Source organism: Tiliqua scincoides, chromosome 6, assembly GCF_035046505.1.
Source record: "Tiliqua scincoides isolate rTilSci1 chromosome 6, rTilSci1.hap2, whole genome shotgun sequence".
Taxonomy (NCBI): domain Eukaryota; kingdom Metazoa; phylum Chordata; class Lepidosauria; order Squamata; family Scincidae; genus Tiliqua; species Tiliqua scincoides.
This window is the reverse complement of record NC_089826.1, coordinates 52,309,013-52,333,373: the sequence shown is the minus strand read 5'-3', so window position 1 is coordinate 52,333,373 and position 24,361 is coordinate 52,309,013. Positions and strand designations below refer to the sequence as shown.

General features: G+C 42.2%; 1 protein-coding gene across 1 annotated transcript in view; it reads right to left on the bottom strand.

The window, feature by feature from the left end:
- Window positions 1-23: 23 nt before the first annotated feature.
- Window positions 24-24,361, bottom strand: part of PALLD (palladin, cytoskeletal associated protein) — a 285,430-nt gene continuing 261,092 nt past the window's right edge. The window contains exons 16-22 of the mRNA XM_066632312.1: window positions 22,952-23,101; window positions 13,126-13,220; window positions 9,477-9,609; window positions 5,768-5,975; window positions 4,685-4,850; window positions 3,681-3,814; window positions 24-2,021 (exon numbers count right to left, since the gene is read on the bottom strand). Of these exons, the coding sequence (XP_066488409.1) occupies window positions 1,849-2,021; window positions 3,681-3,814; window positions 4,685-4,850; window positions 5,768-5,975; window positions 9,477-9,609; window positions 13,126-13,220; window positions 22,952-23,101 (1,059 nt within the window). The 3' untranslated portion in view covers window positions 24-1,848. The remainder of the gene's footprint in view (window positions 2,022-3,680; window positions 3,815-4,684; window positions 4,851-5,767; window positions 5,976-9,476; window positions 9,610-13,125; window positions 13,221-22,951; window positions 23,102-24,361) is intronic.

The following is a 24,361-nucleotide window of genomic DNA, read 5'->3' as shown; positions in this document are numbered from 1 at the left end:
CTTGACCCAGAACTGCAAATAACTGATTTTTGTAATTTTTTTTATTGATGTTAAAACCCACATGATATCAGCACAACAATCCAAAGTAATATGATTGTACATTTTCTTATAAATACAAATAAAAAGAAGCAAAATGCTACTAGTGAAGCTAAACAAATAGTAAATTAGCAAGTCACATTTGAGAAGAATTTGGTAAGTGGATGATATGACGTACTTGACTAAAATATGACAACAGAAGAGTTTCGTATGACAGATTGTGTATAAGCAATTCCTATTAACTGGTTGTAACCGCTTGTAGCTGTTGGCCTAGGATAATAACTACATTTTGTGCTAAAAATGTTTTAGCCACTAAAACTTGGTTGGTGTACTTAACAATGAGGTGCAAAGCAATACATGAATAGCAGTAATGCAAAATATACGGTGTAGTACATAATACAAAACTTTTTTAAAAAGTACTGCGCTTGAATAACTGAATTGAGATAAAAGATTTCAACATTTTTATTATAAATAAAGTACTATAAACGTGCTTCATATAAGGAATACAGTGTTTTCTTTTTATCGCAGAGTACTACTGTACCATCAAAGCCTCTTTTCTTCCAGATTCACTTGAAGCATTCTCATACTGTCTCCCAGTTAAAATTAATTTTGAATCCAAATTGTTCAATACTATCTAAGTGGACTACAGACTGATGCAGAACTGCTCTGCATTCTGGACAGTCAAACTGTTTTTACTTTCTTTACAAGCTCCCAGCCTTAGGCAAGGCTATTGTGTCATGCTGCAGTAAGCAAGAACACAATAATGTAAATTTCTAATACAAATGCATGCAGTGTTTAAAATGTAACACCTTTTGCTTATCATGATTCTGCATTCCCCCATATTCACTAAACTATTCCCTATGGTGTGTGCTTATCATACCAACCTTTGTTTCAGGCTTGCTTCTTTTCCCACTTACTCTATTCTCCTGATGATCCTCACTCGTGTCACATAGGCTCTAGTCATTCAAATGTCCAGTATAAAAAAAGTCCTAGCATTCAGGTAACCATGGAATTTCAGAGACCTGAACTGCAATGTTTTCTCATGCTATTTCATTCCCTGTGAAAGGTCTGGTCTTTCGCCCTGCCCTATCCCATTGCTACAAACTTTAACACTGTAAAATAATCCCATCATGTCCCTATTTCAAAATTTTATGATTGTGTTAGCCTGGCAGTACTTTTAGAAGTTAGCCACTTTTTAGCTGGCAAAAGTCAAAGGAAGCCTTTGGGTACGAAGCTTCCTTGCCCACACCAAGAACATTTAAGGCAAGTAGCTCCTTTCTCCTTTGAGAATAGAAAGCCCTTTGCAGAGATAAGAATTTCACTGTGGTCATTCTTCCTTTTCAGATCTTGTTTTATTCCTTCAGTATTGCACATTTTCCCCGTTTTTCATCAGAATGCATTGCTGATACACTTGCAGTTGTGTTGTGGCCCAATAAAATGGCATTACTTATCGTGTTATAGCACCTACAAGTCATAAAAGGCACTTGGTGATAAAGTTTTGCACTATGTGCGTGCTTTTAAATAATCTAATTCAGCATTTCATAGGGCTTTTCATAACAGTACTACCCATGTAGTAATAAGAAACTTATAATGGTGAAGGTGATTTTTTTGTGTATGTGTGTGTAGAGGCTGTACATTTCTATGGAGTAATTGCTACCTACTCTAATTGGTATAATGAGCAAGGAATACGTGATTAAGGTGTTCTCTTTTGCGCATAAAAGTGTCTGCCTTTCACATAAAGTGGCATAAATTATCATTGGTCAAGACAATGGCTTTCAGTGTTTTCACTTTCGAAAGAAACAATCTGATAATTTACAGATCATCACTTTCTACCAATCCGGACTGCAGCGTCAGATGGCCTGGGTTTGCTTCTGGCTGAAATGCAGCTTTGATGTCTAGTCCTTGGTCAGAAAGGGCTGCGTATCGACTGGCTGAGGGACGCACTTTCTTTGGCTTAGTGGTCTGTGATTGTTGTTGCCACTGAGCTATAGAAAGAGAAAGGAGACAGTTCACTGATATAATACAAACACTCCAACGTCTATGTAAGGGGTGCATTTTATTCTCTTTGGGGAAAACACCTGTAAATATGTTCACCCGGATCCAGCAAGGGAGATCAGTGAATGAAGCTGGGGGAAACAGTGTGCCTCTGAATACACATTTGTGCACCACTGAACTTCGTGATAAGAACATAAGAACAGCCCCACTGGATCAGGCCATAGGCCCATCTAGTCCAGCTTCCTGTATCTCACAGCAGTGTAAAGAGCATCTCCCTATCCACTCTGTCCATCCCCTGCATAATTTTGTATGTCTCAATCATGTCCCCCCTCAGGCGTCTCTTTTCTAGGCTGAAGAGGCCCAAACGCTGTACCCTTTCCTCGTAAGGAAGGTGCCCCACCCCAGTAATCATCTTAGTCGCTCTCTTTTGCACCTTTTCCATTTCCACTATGTCCTTTTTGAGATGTGACGACCAGAACTGGACACAATACTCCAGGTGTGGCCTTACCATCGATTTGTACAACGGCATTATAATATTAGCCGTTTTGTTCGCAATACCTTTCCTAATGATCCCAAGCATAGAATTGGCCTTCTTTTTAAGTTAAAAAGTTTAGCTTTTTAAGTTAAGTGATATTTCTAGTGATGCAGATGAGGCTGTGCGTCCCCACCTGGGGGCACATGCTGTATAGAAGATGCAAGACTAGAGCTGGATCAAATTCAGTGATTTCTCCTTTGGTTCTCTTTACATCCAGTCACAAAAAAGGCAGGGGGAGGGATTGCAAATACAGGCTTACACCGCTTAATGACATTCTGCTTAACAACAGACCACATATAAGATGGTGGTCAAAGCACCACAAAGAGGCTTTTAATGAGGCAATCAGATCTCCCATAGCCTGCAGCAGAGTGTCTGTTTACACAACAACGTGGCTCTTAATGCGAAGAAAAGGCAATCATGCTCTAGTACAGTGGTTCTCAAACTTTGAGGGAGCTTTACTCCCTCAGTAAGTTCTTGCGGGGGAGGGGCTAGGGCAGTGATGCGATCCCCAGGATCATGTCGCTAAGGGGGGAGGGGGTGCTTTGCACTTACTTTCTGAAGACAGGGCTGCAGCAGGCTTGGAACGTACACTAAAAGCGGGCGCAAAGCAACTCCTGCAAAACGGAAGTGCTTTGCGCCCGCTTTTAGTGAATGTTCAAAGCCTTGGGGAGCGCTGTGCTGGGCTGCGCAGGGCTCCCCACACCTCCTGTAGCTTGCTACAGCCCTACTTTCTGAAAGTAAGTGCAAAGCACCCCCCCTCATCCCCCTTAGCGATGCAATCCTGGGGAGGGCTGCCTCCCTCCCCTTCCCCCGCCCCTTAAAGGGACAGGGGAAGCCTTACATGAACTGGTGGGTCAAAACTGCTCTTGTAGCTTGTGCATGCAGTGAGTGTCTGGCAAAGTGTCTGTTTATACAACAAAGGTACTAGTTTGGGCTGAATGCCCACTTAACAATGTAATCGCATAACAATGAGGATAGACAATGTGGATAGACGGAACAATGAGGATTAAGTAGTCTGCAGGCCTTCTGTAAAGTATGACTGCTGCTATGCTAGGGATCAAGTGTACATTTGAGCCAATTCACAACACCTGAAGCAACCGAAAGAATAACTTACTATAGACATCCAGTCTTGCTGTGCAGGACACAATCCCAGCTTCATTCTTAGCTGACACAGTGTACCATCCAGCATCTTCTTTTGTTGCTCCTTGGACAAGCAGGCAAATGTAACCGTGGTTATCTTGGTGCATGCTAAGGAAGTAAATAAAGATTGTGAGGCAGCTTCATACACATTTATCGATTTATTGAAAAGACTGATATCTTGCTTTTCCAGAATCAAGGGGGCTAACAAATTCATACGCAATAACACAATAATAAAACACTGTAAAATATAAACATAAAATTCAAAAGCATCAGTGCACATCCCGTTAGTCACCGTAGCAGCATAGAGCAGAATGTAAATAGAGGCTACTAAAAGCAAGCCTCCAAAATAAAACAGCCAAAACAGCACTCAAACCATAAAAATTATAATGCTACCAGCAGCAAGAATAAAGACCCCCATTCAGGATAGGCTGATAGTTCATTATCTGAATCAGAGATTTCTGGACTGGAAGATCTGTTTTGTTCAGATTTACTTTCCGCTATCAACCATCATCCAGTTCCCAATCGCCTCCAATACAATACTTCAGGGCTTTGACAGCTTCCTCAAAATTTTATGGAAAGGAGACAGAGCTGGGTGTTACCAGAATATAGATGACAACCCATTCCAAATCCCTGGATGATCTCTCCCATGTTTCATGTAATAGTCATTAAATAGAGCAATGTGCTTTCCCATCACAGTATCAAAACCAGAACTTTGAGACAAGTATTTCAGCCTCTTATTTGGACAAATGTCATATTGTGAACTTGAACCTTCAATCATGTTCCTTAACTGAATTTTTTGTAGCTCCTATTGAAGATACTATGAATGAAATAAATCCTAGCTAGTTTCAGTTTCTACTATTTCAATCATATCTTTTTTTAAAAAAATCTAGTATAAAGAAACAGCCACACAAGATGTATCATCTAACACAGGTCCCTATTCATTAGAGAGCTTCAGAAATGAACAAACAGCCGTCTAACCTCACTCTGTCAGTATTGTATGTGAGCGATTCATTCTCCTTCTTCCAGAAAATCTGAGGGTGTGGCACACCCAAAACCCGGCATTCCAGTCGCACAGGATACCCCTCAGCTACTCCAGTGTTTTGTAGCTTTTCTACAAATACAGGTGGCTTGTGTGCTTCCTTAGCTGTAAGAAGAGAAAAAGGGGTAAGGTGCTATTGTTATGGAAAAACCCTGGATTTCATATATACTTGTTTCACCTCAGAGCTCCTGAGCAGCTGAAGCATGGCACTGGGAAGGGACCATTTAGTCCACCTGCCGCTTGCCAAAAGTTAAGCAGTTCCATTGGTTTTAATGGGAGTGCTGCACAGGCTCTATCTCTTTCCCATTGAAACCATTAACATGCTCAGCTGCTTGTCTCCATTTATAAATGCTTTTTGGTACACATGCATGCATACTTCATATTCTAACTTATCTTCTTTTATTTCCCCTCCATTATAGGTGCCCTTTTAAACATGTTTTTCCATGTACAGCTCCCATGCAGCCAGGGTATGACTTAAATCGGTACCTATCAACACTTTGTGTGAATACTTATAGAAAAAATGAAACCACAACAGACTCAACTATATGGACCAAAGTTGATATTGTGGCTCAGTCTTTCCAAAGGAAAAGACTTTCTGCCCCTTAACTGGCAGAATGCCACCTTCCATGGCTGAATCATTTAAATACCAACCCAAAAATGTGGGAGTAACGCTTGCAAAAGCAGCTTGCATGCAGACCGGGGATCATCTGAAAGTCCCCACAGTTCATAGTCAAAAGTTAACATAGGTAAAACTAATGTAACGTAGACAGGATACAGAGTTACTCCACTGGAAAATCCAATAATTTCTGGGGAAATGTTGTACCCCATATGCTTTTTTTGCTCCTGGGCACTTATCCCATGGACCCCCCCCCCCCGGCAACACAAAAAGAAATAGGCTGCCGTTTAAGTCCCCACCCCCGCCTAATCTCTTGAAAAAGAGAAATCAGTCACTTTTTTTGTCATAATCATGGGGGAGCACTGCAGCCGAACAGCAATGTAAGAGATTTCCATAAATGTGTTACCTGCAACAATCAGTTCCAGGCTGAATGTGTTCTGACCAGCTCGATTGGTGGCAACACACGTGTAGATGCCAGCATCCCTTGCTGTGACAGGTTCTATGATTAGGGAGTGCACACCGTTTTCGCGTACCAGCATTTTGTGGGAACTATCAGAACGTATTAGTCTTCCATTGAGTTGCCAGTTGATATCTGGAGTTGGTAAGCCACTGACCTTAAACAACAGAAAACAGCAGATACTTCTGCTGAGACAGAAGCATAGAGCAGTGGTACTCAAACTGGTGGGTTGTGACCCACAAGTTCATGTAAAGGTTCCACCATCCCTTTAAGGGATAGGGCGAGGGCAGCGACACAATCCCCAGGATCGCACCACTAAGGGGGGCTGGGGGGTGCATACAGCAGGCTCCAAGAGGTGCGGGGAGGCCTGTGCAGCTCTCTGCAGGGCTTCCCAAGGCTTGGAATGTGAAAAAAGCAAGCCAAACCACTTCCGGTTTCAAGTCACAACCAGGAGATGGTTTGTGCTTGCTTTTTTTGCCATATTCCAAGCCTCGGGGAGCCCTGTGGAGGGCTCCCAGCACCTCCTGGAGCCTGCTGCAGCCCTGAGTAAGTACAAGCATCCCCCTTGCCTTCCTCAGCAATGCAATCCTGGGGATTGTGTCGCTGCCCTTGCACCTCCCCCGCAAGGATTTACTTTGGGAGTAAATCTCCCAAACAGTTTGAGAACCACTGGCATAGAGAGGCTGCAGAAAAGATACATGCATACATGTTGGGTTCTAGGATATCAAGAGATCATAAATGTAACAAAATCTATCATCACTTTATATCCAAGAGTAAGCATCACTGCTAAACTGGTGAAGTGCAGTTCTATTTGAACAGAAGGTCTACAATGGCATTTAAGTATCACACAACAAGACGACCTGTGCCATCTGTCATCTACTTAATGTTTTATCATTGAGCCCTAACAAGAGTAACACTGTTCTCTACAGAACTGCATGGAGTCCAGTATTAAATAATAATGGTTCCTCTTAAAGAAAGAATGTTTTGGAAATCTGTTGAACTGTAAATTCCATTCATCGCTTATTTTGCTACATATTCAAAAAGCTTTGAACCAAGCTCAGCTTGTTGAAAACCAGCTTGGTGAAGACCAGAAGTGATTGTGAGGAGCTCCAGAAGGATCTCTCCAGACTGGCAGAATGGGCAGCAAAATGGCAGATGCACTTCAATGTCAGTAAGTGTAAAGTCATGCACATTGGGGCAAAAAATCAAAACTTTAGATATAGGCTGATGGGTTCTGAGCTGTCTGTGACAGATCAGGAGAGAGATCTTGGGGTGGTGGTGGACAGGTCGATGACCCAATGTACGGCGGCAGTTAAGAAGGCCAATTCTATGCTTGGGATCATTAGGAAGGGTATTGAGAACAAAACGGCTAGTATTATAAGGCCGTTGTACAAATCGATGGTAAAGACACACCTGGAGTATTGTGTCCAGTTCTGGTCGCCGCATCTCAAAAAACACATAGTGGAAATGGAAAAGGTGCAAAAGAGAGCGACTAAGATGATTACGGGGCTGGGGCACCTTCCTTATGAGGAAAGGCTACGGCGTTTGGGCCTCTTCAGCCTAGAAAAGAGATGCCTGAGGGGGGACATGATTGAGAAAATTATGCAGGGGATGGACAGAGTGGATAGGGAGATGCTCTTTACACTCTCACATAATACTAGAACCAGGGGCATCCACTCAAATTGAGTGTTGGGTGGGTTAGGACAGACAAAAGAAAATATTTCTTTACTCAGCGTGTGGTCGGTCTGTGGAACTCCTTGCCACAGGATGTGGTGCTGGCGTCTAGCCTAGACGCCTTTAAAAGGGGATTGGACAAGTTTCTGGAGGAAAAATCCATTATGGGGTACAAGCCATGATGTGTATGCGCAACCTCCTGATTTTAGAAATGGGTTATGTCAGAATGCCAGATGCAAGGGAGGGCACCAGGATGAGGTCTCTTGTTATCTGGTGTGCTCCCTGGGGCATTTGGTGGGCTGCTGTGAGATACAGGAAGCTGGACTAGATGGGCCTATGGCCTGATCCAGTGGGGCTGTTCTTATGTTCTTATGTAAAAGTGTGTGTTAACAATTACTGCTTAGCAAAAAGTTGCTTTAGCAGCAGTGTTCTGAAATGCTCAGAAGTTTAAAAAGCAGACATGATACTCTGAATTACTTCATTTTATGTCACAAAGCACTCGAATATCCCTTCAATAACTTTCAGTTGCCACCTTTGTAGGATTTCAAAGAGATTAAATAGGTTCAAAGGAATGGAGGCTGAATGTTGTAAATTTAAAGCAACAAGCATGTCACATTTTTCCATTTTTGCCCGTGCTAATATATTCCATGACAGGCCTTGCTTCTGCATCAATTTGTACTGTTTTTATTTAGCTTAATGGGTGGGCTTGTCCTGAAGAGAGGAGTATAAATACTTTAAATAAACAAACTTTCTATTAGCTAGGCAAATTACAGATCAATCTTAGAACTTGTTGACCTGAACACAAGTGCTTAAAAGGGGGTGATCTAATAGTTATACCAATATGTCACCACAAAATATGGCAGTATGCCAGAGGTGCGGCATTTCTCAAGGAGGCATCAGAGTAGGCTGTTAAACAACAAGAAAGCATTGATTTACTGCCCATTCTGAACACACTGTAAATAGGCCAAAAACATCAATCAGAAGTTCATTCTCAAATCGATGTAAAACAATCATATTTTATTTGACATGCCAAGTAAGAATTAAAGACTAATGACATCAACCACCAAGGAATTAAGTTAGCTGAACAGGACAAAATGTATATATATTTAACAACATTGAAGTGCCACAGCATTCTAAGTTTGCGTACTCTTTACAAAGACATAGCGTCCTTTTAAGAGAACTGAACATAGAAGGACTGACACATTCAGATTGCTTTCTGCACAACACTGTGCACCTAACTTTTAGATAACGTTTTAGATATGTCCCACTGAATCCCTGGGACTTATTTTTTTGGTAACTAATTTAAGAATGGGAAGCATGAGCAGTTTCAGCTATTAGGTGTTCTTTTGAGATGGTGGCCCATATCCAACAACATTGATCCATGCACAGTGTATGTTCAGATCATTGATAAAGAAAATGGTGAAACAAAGAGACACAACTAACAGCTTAAATTGATACTCTTCAAAGAGTGAATAAAAGCACAAAAATCAAACCCTCCCCAAAAATTAGTGAAAATATTTTCATACCAATATGAATATATTGAAAATGAAAATATTTTCATAATTGACACCAACTAAAAGCGTGGAGTGCAAAAATACATAAAAGCCAATATCTGAGCCATACTGGGGAAGAGAATTTCTCTGTGATATGTTCTCTGTTCCACTCTAATACAGCCTTTCCTTTATCAGCGGAGGCACTATCTTGGAGACAAATGGCTTCACAGCCACTAGAGGGAGTACATATTTAATCTATGAAGTCTACTTCCAGAGCATGACTTGCAGTTCACTTTTATAATGCTACTTGTATTGAGCAAACATTCACAGCATTATGAATAATATTGCATCTCTAGTCCAATGATTTTCAATATCTGCTGAAGGCAGGAATAACCCCTTCCAGATATTTGACAAAAGTAGCTATAAAATGATAATAAAGCCCAGTTGAATACAACCTCTGTTCAGAAATTAAAATTAAATGGAAAGCATACCTTGCAGTCCATTCTGCAAAGTTTTCCTTCTTGAACTATCAGGTCTCCTGGGGCCTGCAGGAAATGAGGTCGAAAGAAGCGTTCTTGAATGGGTTCACTTTCATCTCCACTATCCCTTGACCGAGATCGAGGTCTGAAACACACAATACGCATTCATTTTTTCCAGGTTCTGCATTAACCATGTAATTAACCTCATGAACAAATGTAACCACTATGTGCTTCAGATCTATCCAACATGGCTCAGCTTGTCACAGCTGTAATAGTACCATATCACAGTAAGCCCACCTTAGCATGCTGCCTAGCTGTAACAATCTCACAGGAACAGATTGTAATACATGTACTGGGCATGAAGAAATGAGTCGGGATACTTACCGTACTTGAAGAATTGCACACAGGTGAGCCATTCCCAGACAAGCTGTTGCATCATATCATGTTTCGATGATACAACTGTTTTGAACAAAGTTGCCATGCCATACTTGGGCAGGTAAATATATTATTCCCAGCATAATGATGCGCACCAGAGGAGCTGCACTAGCATGTCATCCTGGACTGGATCATAATGCCAGCACATTATCACAGATCGAGTCAATGACACACTCATTTTGTTAACACTTGTTCATATGAGAGGCTCAGAAATTAAATAAACCCAACTTAACTAAGCTCATTTTGGACTCTGCCTGTTGGAGTATGAATAATTTGAATAATCAGACAGACATTAGTATCATAAGTGGCCTTACCAGCAGACAAGGTGAAAACACCATATTTAATGGTGGAGTTTCTGAGTTCTGAATGGGGTTGTATTCTCCCTGTAGGAATGTGAGTAGCTTGGAAGTGCTCCTGTATTCACAGTTCCACCTGGAGAGCCAGGTGGCAGCTGTGGCCAGGGGTGCATTTGTCCACTTTTGTCTGATGTACTAGGTGCAACCATACCTGAGTTGATCAGACCTGATCATGATGGTTCATGCCTTAGTGATGTTGCAACTGGATTACTATACGTGGGGCTGCCCTTGAAGACAGTCTGGAAATTGCAACTAGTGCAGAATGTGGAGCTTGTGTGGTTATCAGAACTTGTTGATTTGATCCTACTGGACTGCTGCTTTGGCAGCTACACTGGCTGCCCATTTGATTCCGGATCCAATTCAAGGCACTGTATTGAATTTTAAAGCCCTCCATTGGTTGGGACCAGGTTCTCTGAAGGACCATCTTTTCCTATATATAACTGCCCACCCTCTGAAAATTCTCCTGCAAGTGCCATCTCTACCCCAAGTTAGGGGGATGCTGGCACAAGGGCAAACAACCTCAGTGGAGGCATCACAGTTACGGAACTCCCAGGGGATTTATCACCTGGGACTTATCACTTTTTTTTTCCCATCACTGGTACTGATCAAGTCATATTTTGGTAAACCCAACGTGTGAATTCCATAATAATAAATCCAAGTTCCCCTAAGAAACAGGGGGAAAACGTAAATGTGCATGGTGATGGGGAAATTGTGCACAGTGCTGTGCTCTCTCACTTCCTGAACTTCTGTCAACTTTGAACTGGACACCGATTAGTGAGATCTACTTATGTACCCTTAGTAAATTCTTGAGTTTTGGACAAATGGGTGTATGTCTCAACTACGATATTTGTTCATAAAGTTAGTAGGGAATGAATGAGATGTGGGTGAGAAAAGGCTATCTCTGTATGTCTGCTAGAACATAAATTTAAATTCAAGCTTTTCTGGTTATGAGTCACATTGGGTTTGCTCTATTATATACACATCCAAAACTGAGTGCTGACAGAGGCTTAAAAATATATGAAGTGCCAGATGTTAGTAACCCTTTTCACATTTCAATTAATTTTGGATATATTAAAAAAAATCCGAACACTCCAAAATCCTACCAAAAACAAAACAAAACAATAAGAGATTGTGGAATGGGCCAGCCACACAGATCTCTCTTGGGAACAAAAATGTGTGATCTTCATAATACAGCTGGGAAGGAAGGGAAACCTTGGAAGCCAATTTATTACAAGAAATCCTAAATTTAATGGACTAATGGGAGGGGGGAAGGATGCCTGTCAATATTAAAAGCCAGTTAACTCCAAATACCGCATTAGTCCATTAAACCTATAGCTTAGAAGTCTCTCTTGATGCAATAGCTGCCTACAGGAGTGTTCTAAGAAATGGAAACATCTCTATTCCTAGAGTGCCCTGGTGGTAAAGTGGAACAACAGCACCAATGGAGCTCTCAAAAGCAAGCAATGGTTGGATGGGGTTTTGGGAGGGCAGGCTTACCTACCTTCCAGACAGATGCTACCACTCTCCATTTTGCCCTCAAGCAGTTACTCTAGGAACAGAGATAGTTCTCCATTCCTGAGGCCACTCTAGGAACAGAGAGTTCCTCAAGAATGGAACTCTCCATTTCTAGGGTGGCCTTAGGAATGGAGAAATATCTCTGTTCCTAGAGTTCCTTGCTTGAGTGCAAAATGGAGAGTGGCAGCTCCAGCATGAGCCCTGGAAGGAAGGTAAGCCCACCCCCAGCGCTTTCAGACCTTGAAACCACAGAGTTCTTTTGGCATTGCTGAGAGACCTTGAAAATTATCTGTTATTTCTGAAGTTGGTTAAATGAAGGGTTTTCTGTAAGCCTTACTGATTTCTGTTACTGAGAGACTAAAGCATGTACCTAACTTTCCAATGAAAATAGATGGAAATTTATTAACTATAAAATGGCTTAACTTTGACTGGAGTGAGCTTGCTACTGCTTACCTTCCTTTTCCCCCTTTACCAAAATTTCCATTTCCATTCTGTCTCCCCACTGTTGGCAAATATCACATCATTTACACACAATAAGCACTTTCCATTCCACAAACACACAACTGTCTGAAAGATTTAAATATAAACCAAAATATTAGTTTTTACTTCAGATTTCCTGACCATCGGTTTTTTTCTAGCCTTGAATATGCTTTAGTCCAGTTAGTTGTAGGTAAAAGAGAAGGCAGCACCAAAGCACGCTGTCTAGTGAATTGCAAGACACGACTAGGAACTGCTTCACACATTCTATAACAGCTGAATCCTGCCAGTGATTGCCACAGGTAACACAGAGCATGAATGCTTCATATTTAGAAATGGTGCAATTCCCTTTCACACTCTGTGCATCTAGAACAATGGCCATGTGTGGAACCCAACTGGTAAATAAAAAGTACAAAAAGAAGCACTGTTGTGAAACAGATCCAATGGTGCAATTATTTTTAACAACCATAAAATCTGCAAGAGGGCTGAAAAATATCCTCATGATAAAAAAGCTAATCTCTGTTTCAACAGAGCTTTTGGTTATTTAAGACAATATTCTGTATTGCAGTCAGTTTTCACTGAGGTTTAGTGTTCATAGGCTTATGTTGTTACTAATTATCATGATTTTATCACATAATTCAACAGCAACTAGATTCAGGATGTGAGGTCAAGCCTTTAGGCACTGTATGAACACACAGGAGGTATTCAGTGAATCAGAGAACTTCCTATGATGAAGAGTTCATTGGGCAAGAATATTGGCAATCAAAGCAAGAATTATGCAGAACAAATAAGAGAAGAGTATTTACATGTGTATTGAAGCTACAAATAATTCCTCATGTCTATGCATTTTAAGAACAATGAATAAACAGCAATATTACCTTCTAACATGAGCTTGGCTAGGGGGTGTCCGGGGACTACGTCCTCTCTGGTTTACAGCTTGGACCATCAGCCTTCCTGTACAGCTTACCCTGCCCTGTCAATCAAAAGGAAAACTGAGAAATTATATATTTGAAAGACAGTTGCACAGAATAATTATCTTAGATTTTGGCTTAGACTGGGGCAAGATGACCCAAGTGGGACCTCCCTCTAAAGATTGCTGCTACTCATTCAGCTGCAATCTCCTTCTGGATCCTATCCATACCACCACCAAGATGGAGGCAATTTCATGTGGCTGAGCACCTTTTGGACAGTGCCTATGACATCAGTGAAGAAGAATGGTGTTGTTGTTTTTTTAAATTATAAAACATTCTTTGCTGGGCGAGTGCTTTCATGCTTTACAGTCCCAGGTTCATCATTTAAAAAAAGAGTGAGTATTTAGGGATATTTTCAACTGCCTTGCTACGCTTTGTTTCCTCACTTGTTCTATACTGAGTAAGCAGGCCTACCCAAGCCAGGCAGCAGTCTTCTCAGTTTCCTTCACTAACTGAGCACTCTCCTTTTGTTGTTCCAGAGTACACAACTGCACATTTTTGAAAAAGAGGGCGGGGCAAACAACATGGGCTGTGTGCATGGAATTGTGTCTTTCACTGACCTAACAGAGCAGCTTTGCGAACACAACAAAGTACACTGCAAATTTTGGGTAGAGGTGCGTGTGTCCATGGTACACATGGCTCAGGTTAGAAGGACAGAGCTGATATGCTTTCAGATATTAAAACTGACCAATAACTCCTGCACTGATCTAGCATTTCAGACTGAACCCTAACTCCAACTGAACTTGTTAGATAAGTTACTACAGCTGTCTGTGTTGGCATCCTTCAGTCTCGGAGGACTATGGTGTCACGCTCTGAATGGTGGTTCTGGAATAGAGTGTCCTCTCCAGTGCGCGAAGCCTGGGTAAAGTAGGTATGGAGGATAGGCTGTTACCCATGCAGCAAATCCCCCCTCTCCACGTCGCTGAAATGGTCCAATGGAAAGGCAGAAGCCTATACGGTTGGTTCCAGCGGCGTCACAGGAGTTGCCAGAACGTGACTGTGTTCAGCCATGAACTGCCTCAGGGACTCCGGCTCCGGATTTTGCCTCGAGGTTGACTCCTGAAGCCTTTTCCTTAACTGGATGTAGCCACAAGGCAGTGGAGGTTTGGGATCAGAGTTTTCCTTCTCTCAGATGATCTGCCTTCCCAGGCTGACGAGTCCCAGCTACCCGGTGGCTGTTTAGTCGCCTCTTACTACAAGTACAGCCAAACTGAGGGCCTATTCTTATCCCCAGCCCCCAGGTCTAACAAAAATGAAACTTGAGTATGTGATGCTGGTTTTCCCCCACAGTATAAAGAGATGTGGAGGACTTAGTTACCCATTAATCTACACTTCTTTGGAGTTTCAAAGTCGTACTGAAAAAATAAAAAAAACTAGCTGTACAAACACAGCTTGTAAACACTCAATTGTTTGCTTGCACAACATTAAGAAGTCCACAAAACACTTTAAAGCTGTACAACTATAAAGGCTGAAGACAAAATAGCAAAAAATAAAGTTATTTTTGCCTGGTACCATCACCTTAGTGCTCTTAGTGCATTGGGACCACAAATAATTTATTGTCCAAAGCAGTGACTTTGGGTTATAACTCTGCAGTGTAATGGAGGGTTTGCTTCTGTGCATGTGAGCCAGACTGAGCCCTCGTGAAGGAAATTGTTGAGACTTGGGACTATGTCATCAACTGCTGGGACCAGAAGACTCTGCATACATACCCTGATCACTACTGTCTCATACTGGGTGAGGAAAAGAACAGTTATAAAGAAACCAGGAGTTAGGCAGACTGGATGAGTTTAGCGATTAAGTCTACGGCTGAGGAGAAAAAGAAATGAAATGGCAGGGCAAGGGGGGAAACTGGCCTGCTCGATCCCAAACAGCTTATGTTATCCTGAAAATGAGCATTAGGGTTAAAGGAATTTTAAAAAAGACTCCTCCCCACATTATAGTCCCCCTCCCCATTATACAGCAACACACACTGAAGTTCAGAGCTGACAATAGAAGACAGTTATAAATAAAGTTTTAAAAAAGCTTTGTTCAGCAGGCTGAGGTTAGGTGATTGGTACCAGGTCCAAAAAGAATGCTTTAAGTCAGTGATGGTGAACCTTTTGGGCTTGGCATGTGAAAAATTCAAAAAATACCTGACTCTGCTGGCATGCCCCCCCCCCCCCGAAAAAAGAGAGAAACAACACTGGGTAAAACAAACTCAGTTGTTGTCGGGTGTTTTTGACCACTGGTGTTGGTGAACACTAGTGTCACCCAAAACGTTGTGGTGTTTCTCCTTTGACACACATATCATATGTTTGCCATCACTGCTTTAAACCTTTCTTCGAAAGCTCTGAAGCACTAAGAGTGTAATGTTACCAGACCTCCTTTCTCTTCTCCCTGTAATACTGGGCACATAATTACTTTTGCACTATAACCAATTGGAGGATAGGAAAAGGGACAAGGGATTATATATGGCTATGTACTCTCTTAGTGATGTACAGCTTTTGAAAGTGAAGCCCTGAATCCTAGGTGCAGTTCAGAAAACTAATAGATGTGCTTAAAGCTCACTGAAATTTCACTGGATTCAAGTACACTTTAAACTGTAGAGTATGGAGCCTGTGTTTGCAAGATATATTATGAATAAAAATGTTTGTGCACTATTATATGGATATATCATGATGGGAAACACAAGATCAGTGATATGGTTATTATGATGTCAGATGCACACCAGTTCTTGGAAAAGAAAACTCTTTTATATACAAGGCCTATATAATAAGCTCTTGGATACTAAATATTCATTTCATCCCACAAGCAACATGAAGTCTAGCTTTCTACCCAGCTTATGAAAGCTTTTTTGGCACAATAGCATGTGCATACTGATGACTTAATATGAACAAAAGGCAGCAAGTATAAACAGATATTATGCCCATTTAACTATGATTCATGGTGGTTACTTAATAAATCCACAAAGTGTTAATTCATTGCACTACTGGAGAACACTGGCAGGAATTAGACCTGGACACCAGAAGGTGGAAGCCCATGTTCCCACTGTCCTGGCCAATTTAAAATCACCAAACATCAGTGTCCAGGAATTTAAGTGACACTTTTATTGAAACACTTTATTATTGAAACACTTGGAATCTTTCAATCTCCCTTGCAGTCATCTCTATAAATTACAGGTCCAGCCTATTTATACATGGATTTTTTAATACACGGATTTGACTCAACACGAACGGCCCCTGCAAATGAGAAAGAATGTGCTGATCCCTGGAGAAGGGGAAAAATGCATCCCTTTAAAATCAGTTTTAAAAACTGAACAGTCCTTTAACAGCAGCCTCTTTAATGAGAGGGGGGGGCAGCAGGCTAACAATCCATCAATCCTTCTCTCTCCTTCGGACCCCTCCCTTTCCCCAGCAAGTGAAAGAAACCTGATCATTTTGCATTGGTGAAGGGAGGGGCTGAGTGAAATGCTGATGGATTGTCTTCTTAATGACTCTTATCTTAAAGTCAAAAGGTCAGCAAGGCTGTTTTTCAATCACTGGAGCAAAGAAACTTTGTTTTTTAAATTGATTTGCTATAGTGTTTTTTTTTAATCCAGGTGTGAGTGCTTGGAAGGAACCCATGTGAATAATTAGTCTCAATCTGTAGTTTCAATTAGCAGGAAATGAGTACACTTCCTTTTTCTAAAGTTTCCTATCTTTATCTAGGAAGTCAAGGCCATCACCTAGATATAAGATGACAGTAAAGCCCTAGTCTAGCTACTATCTTTTTAGGATGCAAGATTGTCATTAACTAGGAGCAGAAGTTTCTCTGTGATGGCTAGAGCCACAAAGCACCCTCCAGGTCCAACTGTCTCTGTTTTGTAGATAAAATTTCTGCCTACTATTGCACAAAGCCTCTGCAAGTTAGATTCTTAGATGAACTGACTGCTGCTATCGTTTTGCTCTTATTCATGTATGTTACTTAGAACCCAATTCCTTGGGTCCTTCCCAAACATTCCCTGCTGGTGCAGCTGTGCCAAAAGGGCAAGCACTGTATCTAGTGCGGGGTGGGGGGGGCGGGGGGATCAGGAGGCTTTAGACAGGAAGGGAATTTAACCCCTCTCGCCCCTCCATGAACTGCTCTACAATAGGTCTCCTCAAACCTGCACCAACTCTTTAGCTGATGGCCAGAAGTGAGAGAGAATACTTTTGCAGAAAAGCGTATTTACAAAATACGTATATCATGCAAGAAGGGAAGCCACTTACACAAATGGCTTATCGCATGGAGTTGTTCACCTCTAACAGTAAGCCATCTGGGTGATCACCTGTATGCATCAATCCTAAGAAGATGGAATTGTGAGAATATGGAATTTTGAGAAATGGAAGGGGTTGGGAATTGTCAGGTATTACAGAGCTGTGAGTGCAAACTGCATTTACCGTGAATGGGACAGAAAACAAGAAAAGGCACAAGCAAATGTGATTAGGAATTTGGCTACTGAGAGAGTTAGAAAGAAAGCAAGGCTGAAGCGCACAGGGAGTTTAAAGAGCTTTCCAACGGATCATATTTAAAGGCTAATTGTGAATTCAACTTTATCCAATTTTTTGGAGGGGGGGAGGGATACTGCCTACTGAATATGGTATGCCTCTTTTTTCCCTACCCCCAGGATGCTTAGAAGTAAATCTACAGTTTGTAGCTTAAAGATTGTCTAATGTCCTTTAGACATTCATCCTGTCTGACTGCAGACCTTTTAGGTTCCACTGTTACAGTGGCGTACCAAGGGTGGGGTGGTCCAACTCAGGTGTTTAATCTGGATAGGGTGGCAAATGTGCCACTGAGCAGCTGGTAGACCTGATCTCTCCTGGAGATAGCAAGGTGGAGACCAGGTCTACCTGTGGCTTTGAGTGGTCTGCCCCAGGTATCAAACACAGGTATTCAAGTCCTCCAGCAGTAGATAGACTTCAGACACAAAGACTCTCAAACCAGGAGTTTCACATACCTTACACTGGACAATAAATTTTTACAAAGGTTAGTCATTTCTTATAGATTTTGAGGTGCTGAAAATGAACATGCAATATCGGCTATGGTTTGTGAGAAATTTGCAGTAGACAGTTCCAGACATGAACTGATAAATGTTCACATCTTTCCCACCACATATGTGAGAAGCATTTAGTTTCTCCTAAACTAGAGCCAATCTAAATTAGTAAAGACTAGCTATTTTCATTTCAGAGGGGAATTGTGTGTTGTCCAGAGTTATTAGATAATTCTGGAGCAGATACACAACCAGCAAAGCTAAAAAAAGCATCTGCTCATTCTATCCAAGATGTCCTTCATTATTACATTTTTTTTTACACACACACCCTCTCAAATGCATGTGTTTGTACCACAGCACATCTGTACTAGCTTTGAGCCCTACAGAAAACTTCCATTAGTGTTTAGGATTACATAGCATGCTTATTTCCATTTACGATGATGTAACACAGCTGGAATCTACATCTTGGGATGCAAAACCTTGTGCATTAATGAATGGTTGCCTGACCCTCTAATGTACTGTTAAAAGCACAGTGGAAGTATACTAATGCCAGGAGACGTAATTGTGTTTATTTGGAAATGATACTGTGATGAGAGAATATAAATGACTGGATAAACCAAGCAAAAGCTCTTCTTTGTTGCATAATAAAATAAACTTTCAGATTCATATTCAGAGTTCTCTGATTACTGTCCAAAATACATACATAAATCCAGCACCCCTTGACCTATAGCCAAAGAGGAATTAAGGCAGAAAGTTTTAAACAAACAGCACTCTTTCTGGTTATTGCTAGAGGTGTTTCAAAATGGTGTTTTCTGCCGGCCCTCAGCATCTGCAAGGGTTCCATCCCGGGAACCTCCATGGATGCTGAAATGCACAGACAAGTAAATTTGCAGGTTGGGACTTACTTGACCAGAACCACCTTCCAGTTGTGTCCAGTCACATGCTGCCTCTCCAGCCTCAGGAAGCCTACTGGATGCAATCAGGCCTCACGAAGCCTCCTAAACGTGACTGGAACATGTTTCTGGTCATGTCTGGGAGGTCAGGCATACCCTCCACCATAGGATTAGAATCAGTGGTGAGACAAATCCACGGATTCTGAACTTGTGGATAAAAAGGGTCCATCTGTATTTATTTTACTCGGAAGTAAGCCCATTGTGTTCTGTAAGATGGGCAGCCCAATCCTGAACTGCCCGTTGTGCCAGGACTGCTGTGACTTTGAAATGGCTGCTATGACATCCTGTGCGCAACAGGGCAGCCTGTGGCAGCTCCTCAGGGGAAGAGGACTTTTGTCCCCTTCCTCCAGGTAAGGGAAGTAGCCCCACAATGGGGCTACTTGATTCTGTGGCAGTCCTTGGGCTGGCACAAAATCAAGAACCTCCATGTTGGGCCTTGTGGCCTGACACAGAGGCTCTAGATGCGGTGGAGAGGAGCTCTGCAGGTTCCATCTCCCTCTCACCCTGCTCCTTCCCCTGGAACCTCCTCCTCTCCCCCACTTCCCCCTATCCTAGAACCCCTCCACCCTGCCTTCCCCACACTCCCACCTCTGCCGCCCGGTGGTTCACACAACTGCTGAGTGGGGGAGCACCAGTGATCCACTGGCTATCTCCGGCGCTGGGTTGGCTTTGAGGGCCACAAACGTGCTTTACAGCATGAGCTCTTAGGCTGTAATCTATGTTACTCATCAGACACAAACACTTGTAGTTATTGCTTATAGATACACATAGGTTTTGGTTTTTGCTTATAGCAACTATTAGCTTGGCGACTTTAAAGGACTAGTGCTGCTACCATAAGTACATGGAGTCTGCAGACCTTTCGGATGCATTCTGAGAATGCAACAGAGTGTGGTGTATGGAAAAAATCACTGGTTGGCTTTGAACTGGTAAAGGCACATCTACATGCCCAGAGGGATGCATCACAAACTAATATGTACACTATTGTATGTCTACATTTGTAATCTTTTTAAAAACTTGCCAAAGTGTAAAATCTAATTTGATGGTGCAGAAAAAAGAAACAAGAACTCTTTTCCACAGATACAAGGGCAGTGACTGCACACAAACTATTTGCTAGATTGCAGTCAGCAATCCAGTTAGGATTATCAGTTAGCAATCCAGCAGTCAGTTAGGGTAAAGATAAGCATTCATTATTATGATCAACTGCTACCTGACAGAGTGATAAGAATGTGCACACTGGAGCTTTATAACAGGACTGATTTTGCAGCTTGCTCCTTCTATTACAATTTGACTTGGAAATGGCTTTTCTCTTATATGGATTCATTCTCCAAATATTTCGCAAAAGCACCTCCCCCTTGTGTTTTTACAGAAGACACTGTTCTGGGTGTGCCTCCTGATTGGATAGGAGACAAGTCTAGAGTAGTTCTACTTAAGCAGAGATACAATGAATACACACCCCTGAGATGTGGTAACTCTGCATCACAAAATGATTGAATCATTCAGTCAACCCCAATGCCAAGATGCAGCTAAAATACTCAGCATCAATGAAAACAGACTAGACAGAGACAAGGGCTCAGAAGGCAATCAACAGAAGATGCAACAAGCAGCCTCTCTCAACTTGTTGCTCCTGAGAACCTTTACTGAATTAATTTATTGCAAGACAGTTGTGCATCCTGACAGTTTGGAAACTACTACCGTGAAATCTTTACTGGAATGCGCTTATGTTCAGAGACTATTTATGTTATGTGGAAACAACATTTCCACCTTCATGTTTGTGATATCATGATCTAAGTAGTCTATACAGATTGCAGTAAGAGGTATCAACAGCTTGGGAGGATTGTAGAAATGGAACTATCATAGTTAAGTAGCCCAGCAACATCCATAAGAGATAATAACACTCTTATGGCAGATAGGTTGTGTCTTAATGATAGAGTTCAATGTTTTCCAGTGTAATCCTCCTGACAAGATTGTGACTGGCAAAGTAGACATAGCTGTTCTTCATTCAGCAGACTGCAATATTGTTTTCTGTTAGTTGCAGGACTGGATTGGAAAGCATATGAGGTCTGCAATTCTGCTTATTTGGTAGTACGCACAACTGGATTCAGTAAAGGTTTCTTCCAAACATGCACACATAAGGTCTGAATGTTGCTTTAAACCAGTGGTTCCCAAACCGTGAGCTGTGGCAACAAGTCAGGGGAGTCAGGGAATTTCTCATGAAAACCTGCCACCCTATACAATGTATAGGATTGTAGCCCTAATGGGGAGCTGCAGCCAATGGCCCAGTAGGTCAAGGGAGCCGCCAGTCAGAAAAGTTTGGGAACTACTGCTTTAAACTGTTCTCACTCTTAAGAGAGCTAATAAGTTTACCTCAAAATGCAAGCTTTTCCTTATTCTAGTCTACTAAAGATGTAAAAACTGCTCAGATTAGAAAGTTCCACCACCTCAGAGGTCTCAAAATGAAAACAACTTCCCACAGGCTGTGACTCCTCCATAATGTGCGCTCTAGAAGGCTTCTTTTCTCCTGGAGGATTACATTTCAATAGCCACTTCACCTAATGTGGTTTCATGCTCTGCTTCTGAAATATTTCTTTTTATAGATTAGCACTTGCTCACTTGACACTTCATGTAAATTAGAAAGTGTAACCAAGAGCCTTGGCCATCATAACCCATAACAAGTCACTAATAAAACAAGAACTGGATAGTTGCTAAAAAGGCATTATTGGTGTCATTGCACCAAGTGCTTTCCCACCCCACATCATTGAGTACCTCTTGGGGGCAGGAAACTCATAAACAACATCAGAACATGGTTGTGTTTTACTATGGGAAGAACTTTCAGCATATGCTTGCACCATTTTTGGATACCGTCCCAAGTTTCTCATAACACAAAGTTATGGGAGTTCCTCCCTAACTGCCCATTGCACCAATGCAGCTGCACTGGTGGAACTTATAAAGCATTCAACGATGGGGATTAGGAGGCCTGACAGAAGTAAGTAAAAAAATATTTTCACTTGCCTTGGCATAGGCTGCTGATGGCCTATGAATCTCCTTGGACCCACGCCCGCTATATACCTTGTCCATGCAAGATCCTATACCCCCTTTTTGGGCCTGCCTTGCCCCCTTTCTCTCCTCAGACATATGAGAGAAAGGGGACAAGGCAGGCCAAAAAAAGGGGTACAGGACTTTGCATGCACATTTGTTGCCAAGATCCTCCCTCTCCAGCTCACTCCCTACTTGGAACTCTCCTGAATCTCCTTCTTCCCTACCTGCAACTTACTGGCACCGGCAGAGCCTCTCAGCGCTGCCACCACACGTCCCACATCTCTCATAGCAGTGGCCTGACAGCGTGTGACAGTCGTCTGGCTTTTGCGCTGCCATAAAGGACCATGTGCAGCAGGAACACTACTACTGGCAGCACATGGTCCAAACAGGATTGGGGCTTAAGGTGCTTAGGAGAACAAAACTTGCATGAATGTCCATGCTTAACAAGCCAGGTTGTACTTCAACACAGGATACACCAGAGTGGCTTTAAACCACTGAAATAATAGCAGTTGCTCAAAAGACCAGATCACAAAAGAAAACAACTTTTTAATCATTCTCCCAACGGCAACATGTTCTAAACTTGGCAACATATCATGGCCCCATCCTACTGGTGTAAAATGAACACATAAGTGTTAGGGATTATCGCTTCAGAATGACATCAGCCATCAATTAAATTACCCCCAAATTAGACATGAATGCTTAGAGAGATTTGTGCCCAAGAGCATGCTGATGCCGATGCCAAGATGTGGTTTACCTGTGGGTTGGCAGCCATGATAGTGTAATTCCCATCATCATCCAGGGTGGAGGCCATGGTGTGGAGAGAGCAGGTCCCATCAGGCTCTCTTTGCATCCTGTAGTGCTCACTCCTTTTAGAGATTTGCTTCCCATCTTTGAACCAATATATCTGCATTATAAAAACAACAACAAGCAATGAAGGAAGATATGGTACTCGTTTTTTGAACAAGTACTGTGAACAAGTCTCAACTGTTGATAATGGCACAAGGAACAAAAAACAAAAGGCTTCCATTGTGAGGCCTAGTAAGAATTTTTATCTTTAGAAGAGGGGATTCTGGAACAAATATCTGTCCCTGTCTGTCTTGTGGGTGTTGGCTCACACGTTTGGAAAATCTGTAGTTATTGTTCTTCATGCACCTAAGAAGAGCCGTGGTAGGTTTCTTGAAGCCTGAATTGTGTAAGATGGCTGACAGCTGTCCGAATTGCGTAAGCCTGAATTGTGTAAGATGGCTAACAGCTAATAGTGATCTCGTTGCAAGGAGTTGAACTAGAATGCAGTTGTACTCTAGGGTTGAACCAAAAGAACTGTGAATGGAAGGAAAATAACTCTAATGCAACTTCCTGTGTAAGGTGAAAACCATTTTTGGATCTTGTGCCATTTTTCTCACACAGTGACCTGGCACAAAAGTGCTTTTATAAGCTGAAGATACCTTCTGCATGCGTAGCATCATCAAACATAAATACATCCTTTAAAGATATATTTAACTACCTTCTGCCTCTACTCACAAAACATGATACTTGGCAGGTACACTGCAGGCAGATATAGTGGAATCACACATGTTTAGTACTATGCTTGTTAATCATCAATAGTAGCAAATGAAGCAGAACTATCTATGGTACTAGATACATGTGGGTCCCCAGTTGTATCTAACCAACCAATTAGAAAAAAGGAAGAAAAACAGAAAGGTGAAGATCCTTGGTTAAGCTGACACAGACCTCAAGCCTATGTAGGTCTACTCAGAAGTAAGTCAAATGGGCTTACTCCCAGGAAAGTGTGGAAAGGACTGCAGCCACACTGAGCAAGATTACAACTCACCCCAAAGTAGATGGGGGCTGCTCACACACATATACCCCAACATGCAGATGCCACCCCTATTCCCACCAGGCAAGATGGAGGAATGCAGGCTGGGGCATTTGGAAACCCCTCCCCAAGGGCAGGCTGGGCTCCCTCCTTCCCAAGCAGAGGACATACTCTCCCCTCCCAGTTTGAAGCCTGTGAGGAGCGCGACCTGTGCTGATGAGATGCAGCACCTCTGCTGCTGCCCAGCCAGCCTTCTCTCCCACCTCCCCCCACCATGTTTCACAGCCCTCCCCACCTCACGCTGTCCCACCCACCACAGCCACTGAAAAGTAGCAAGTCAGCAGGCAG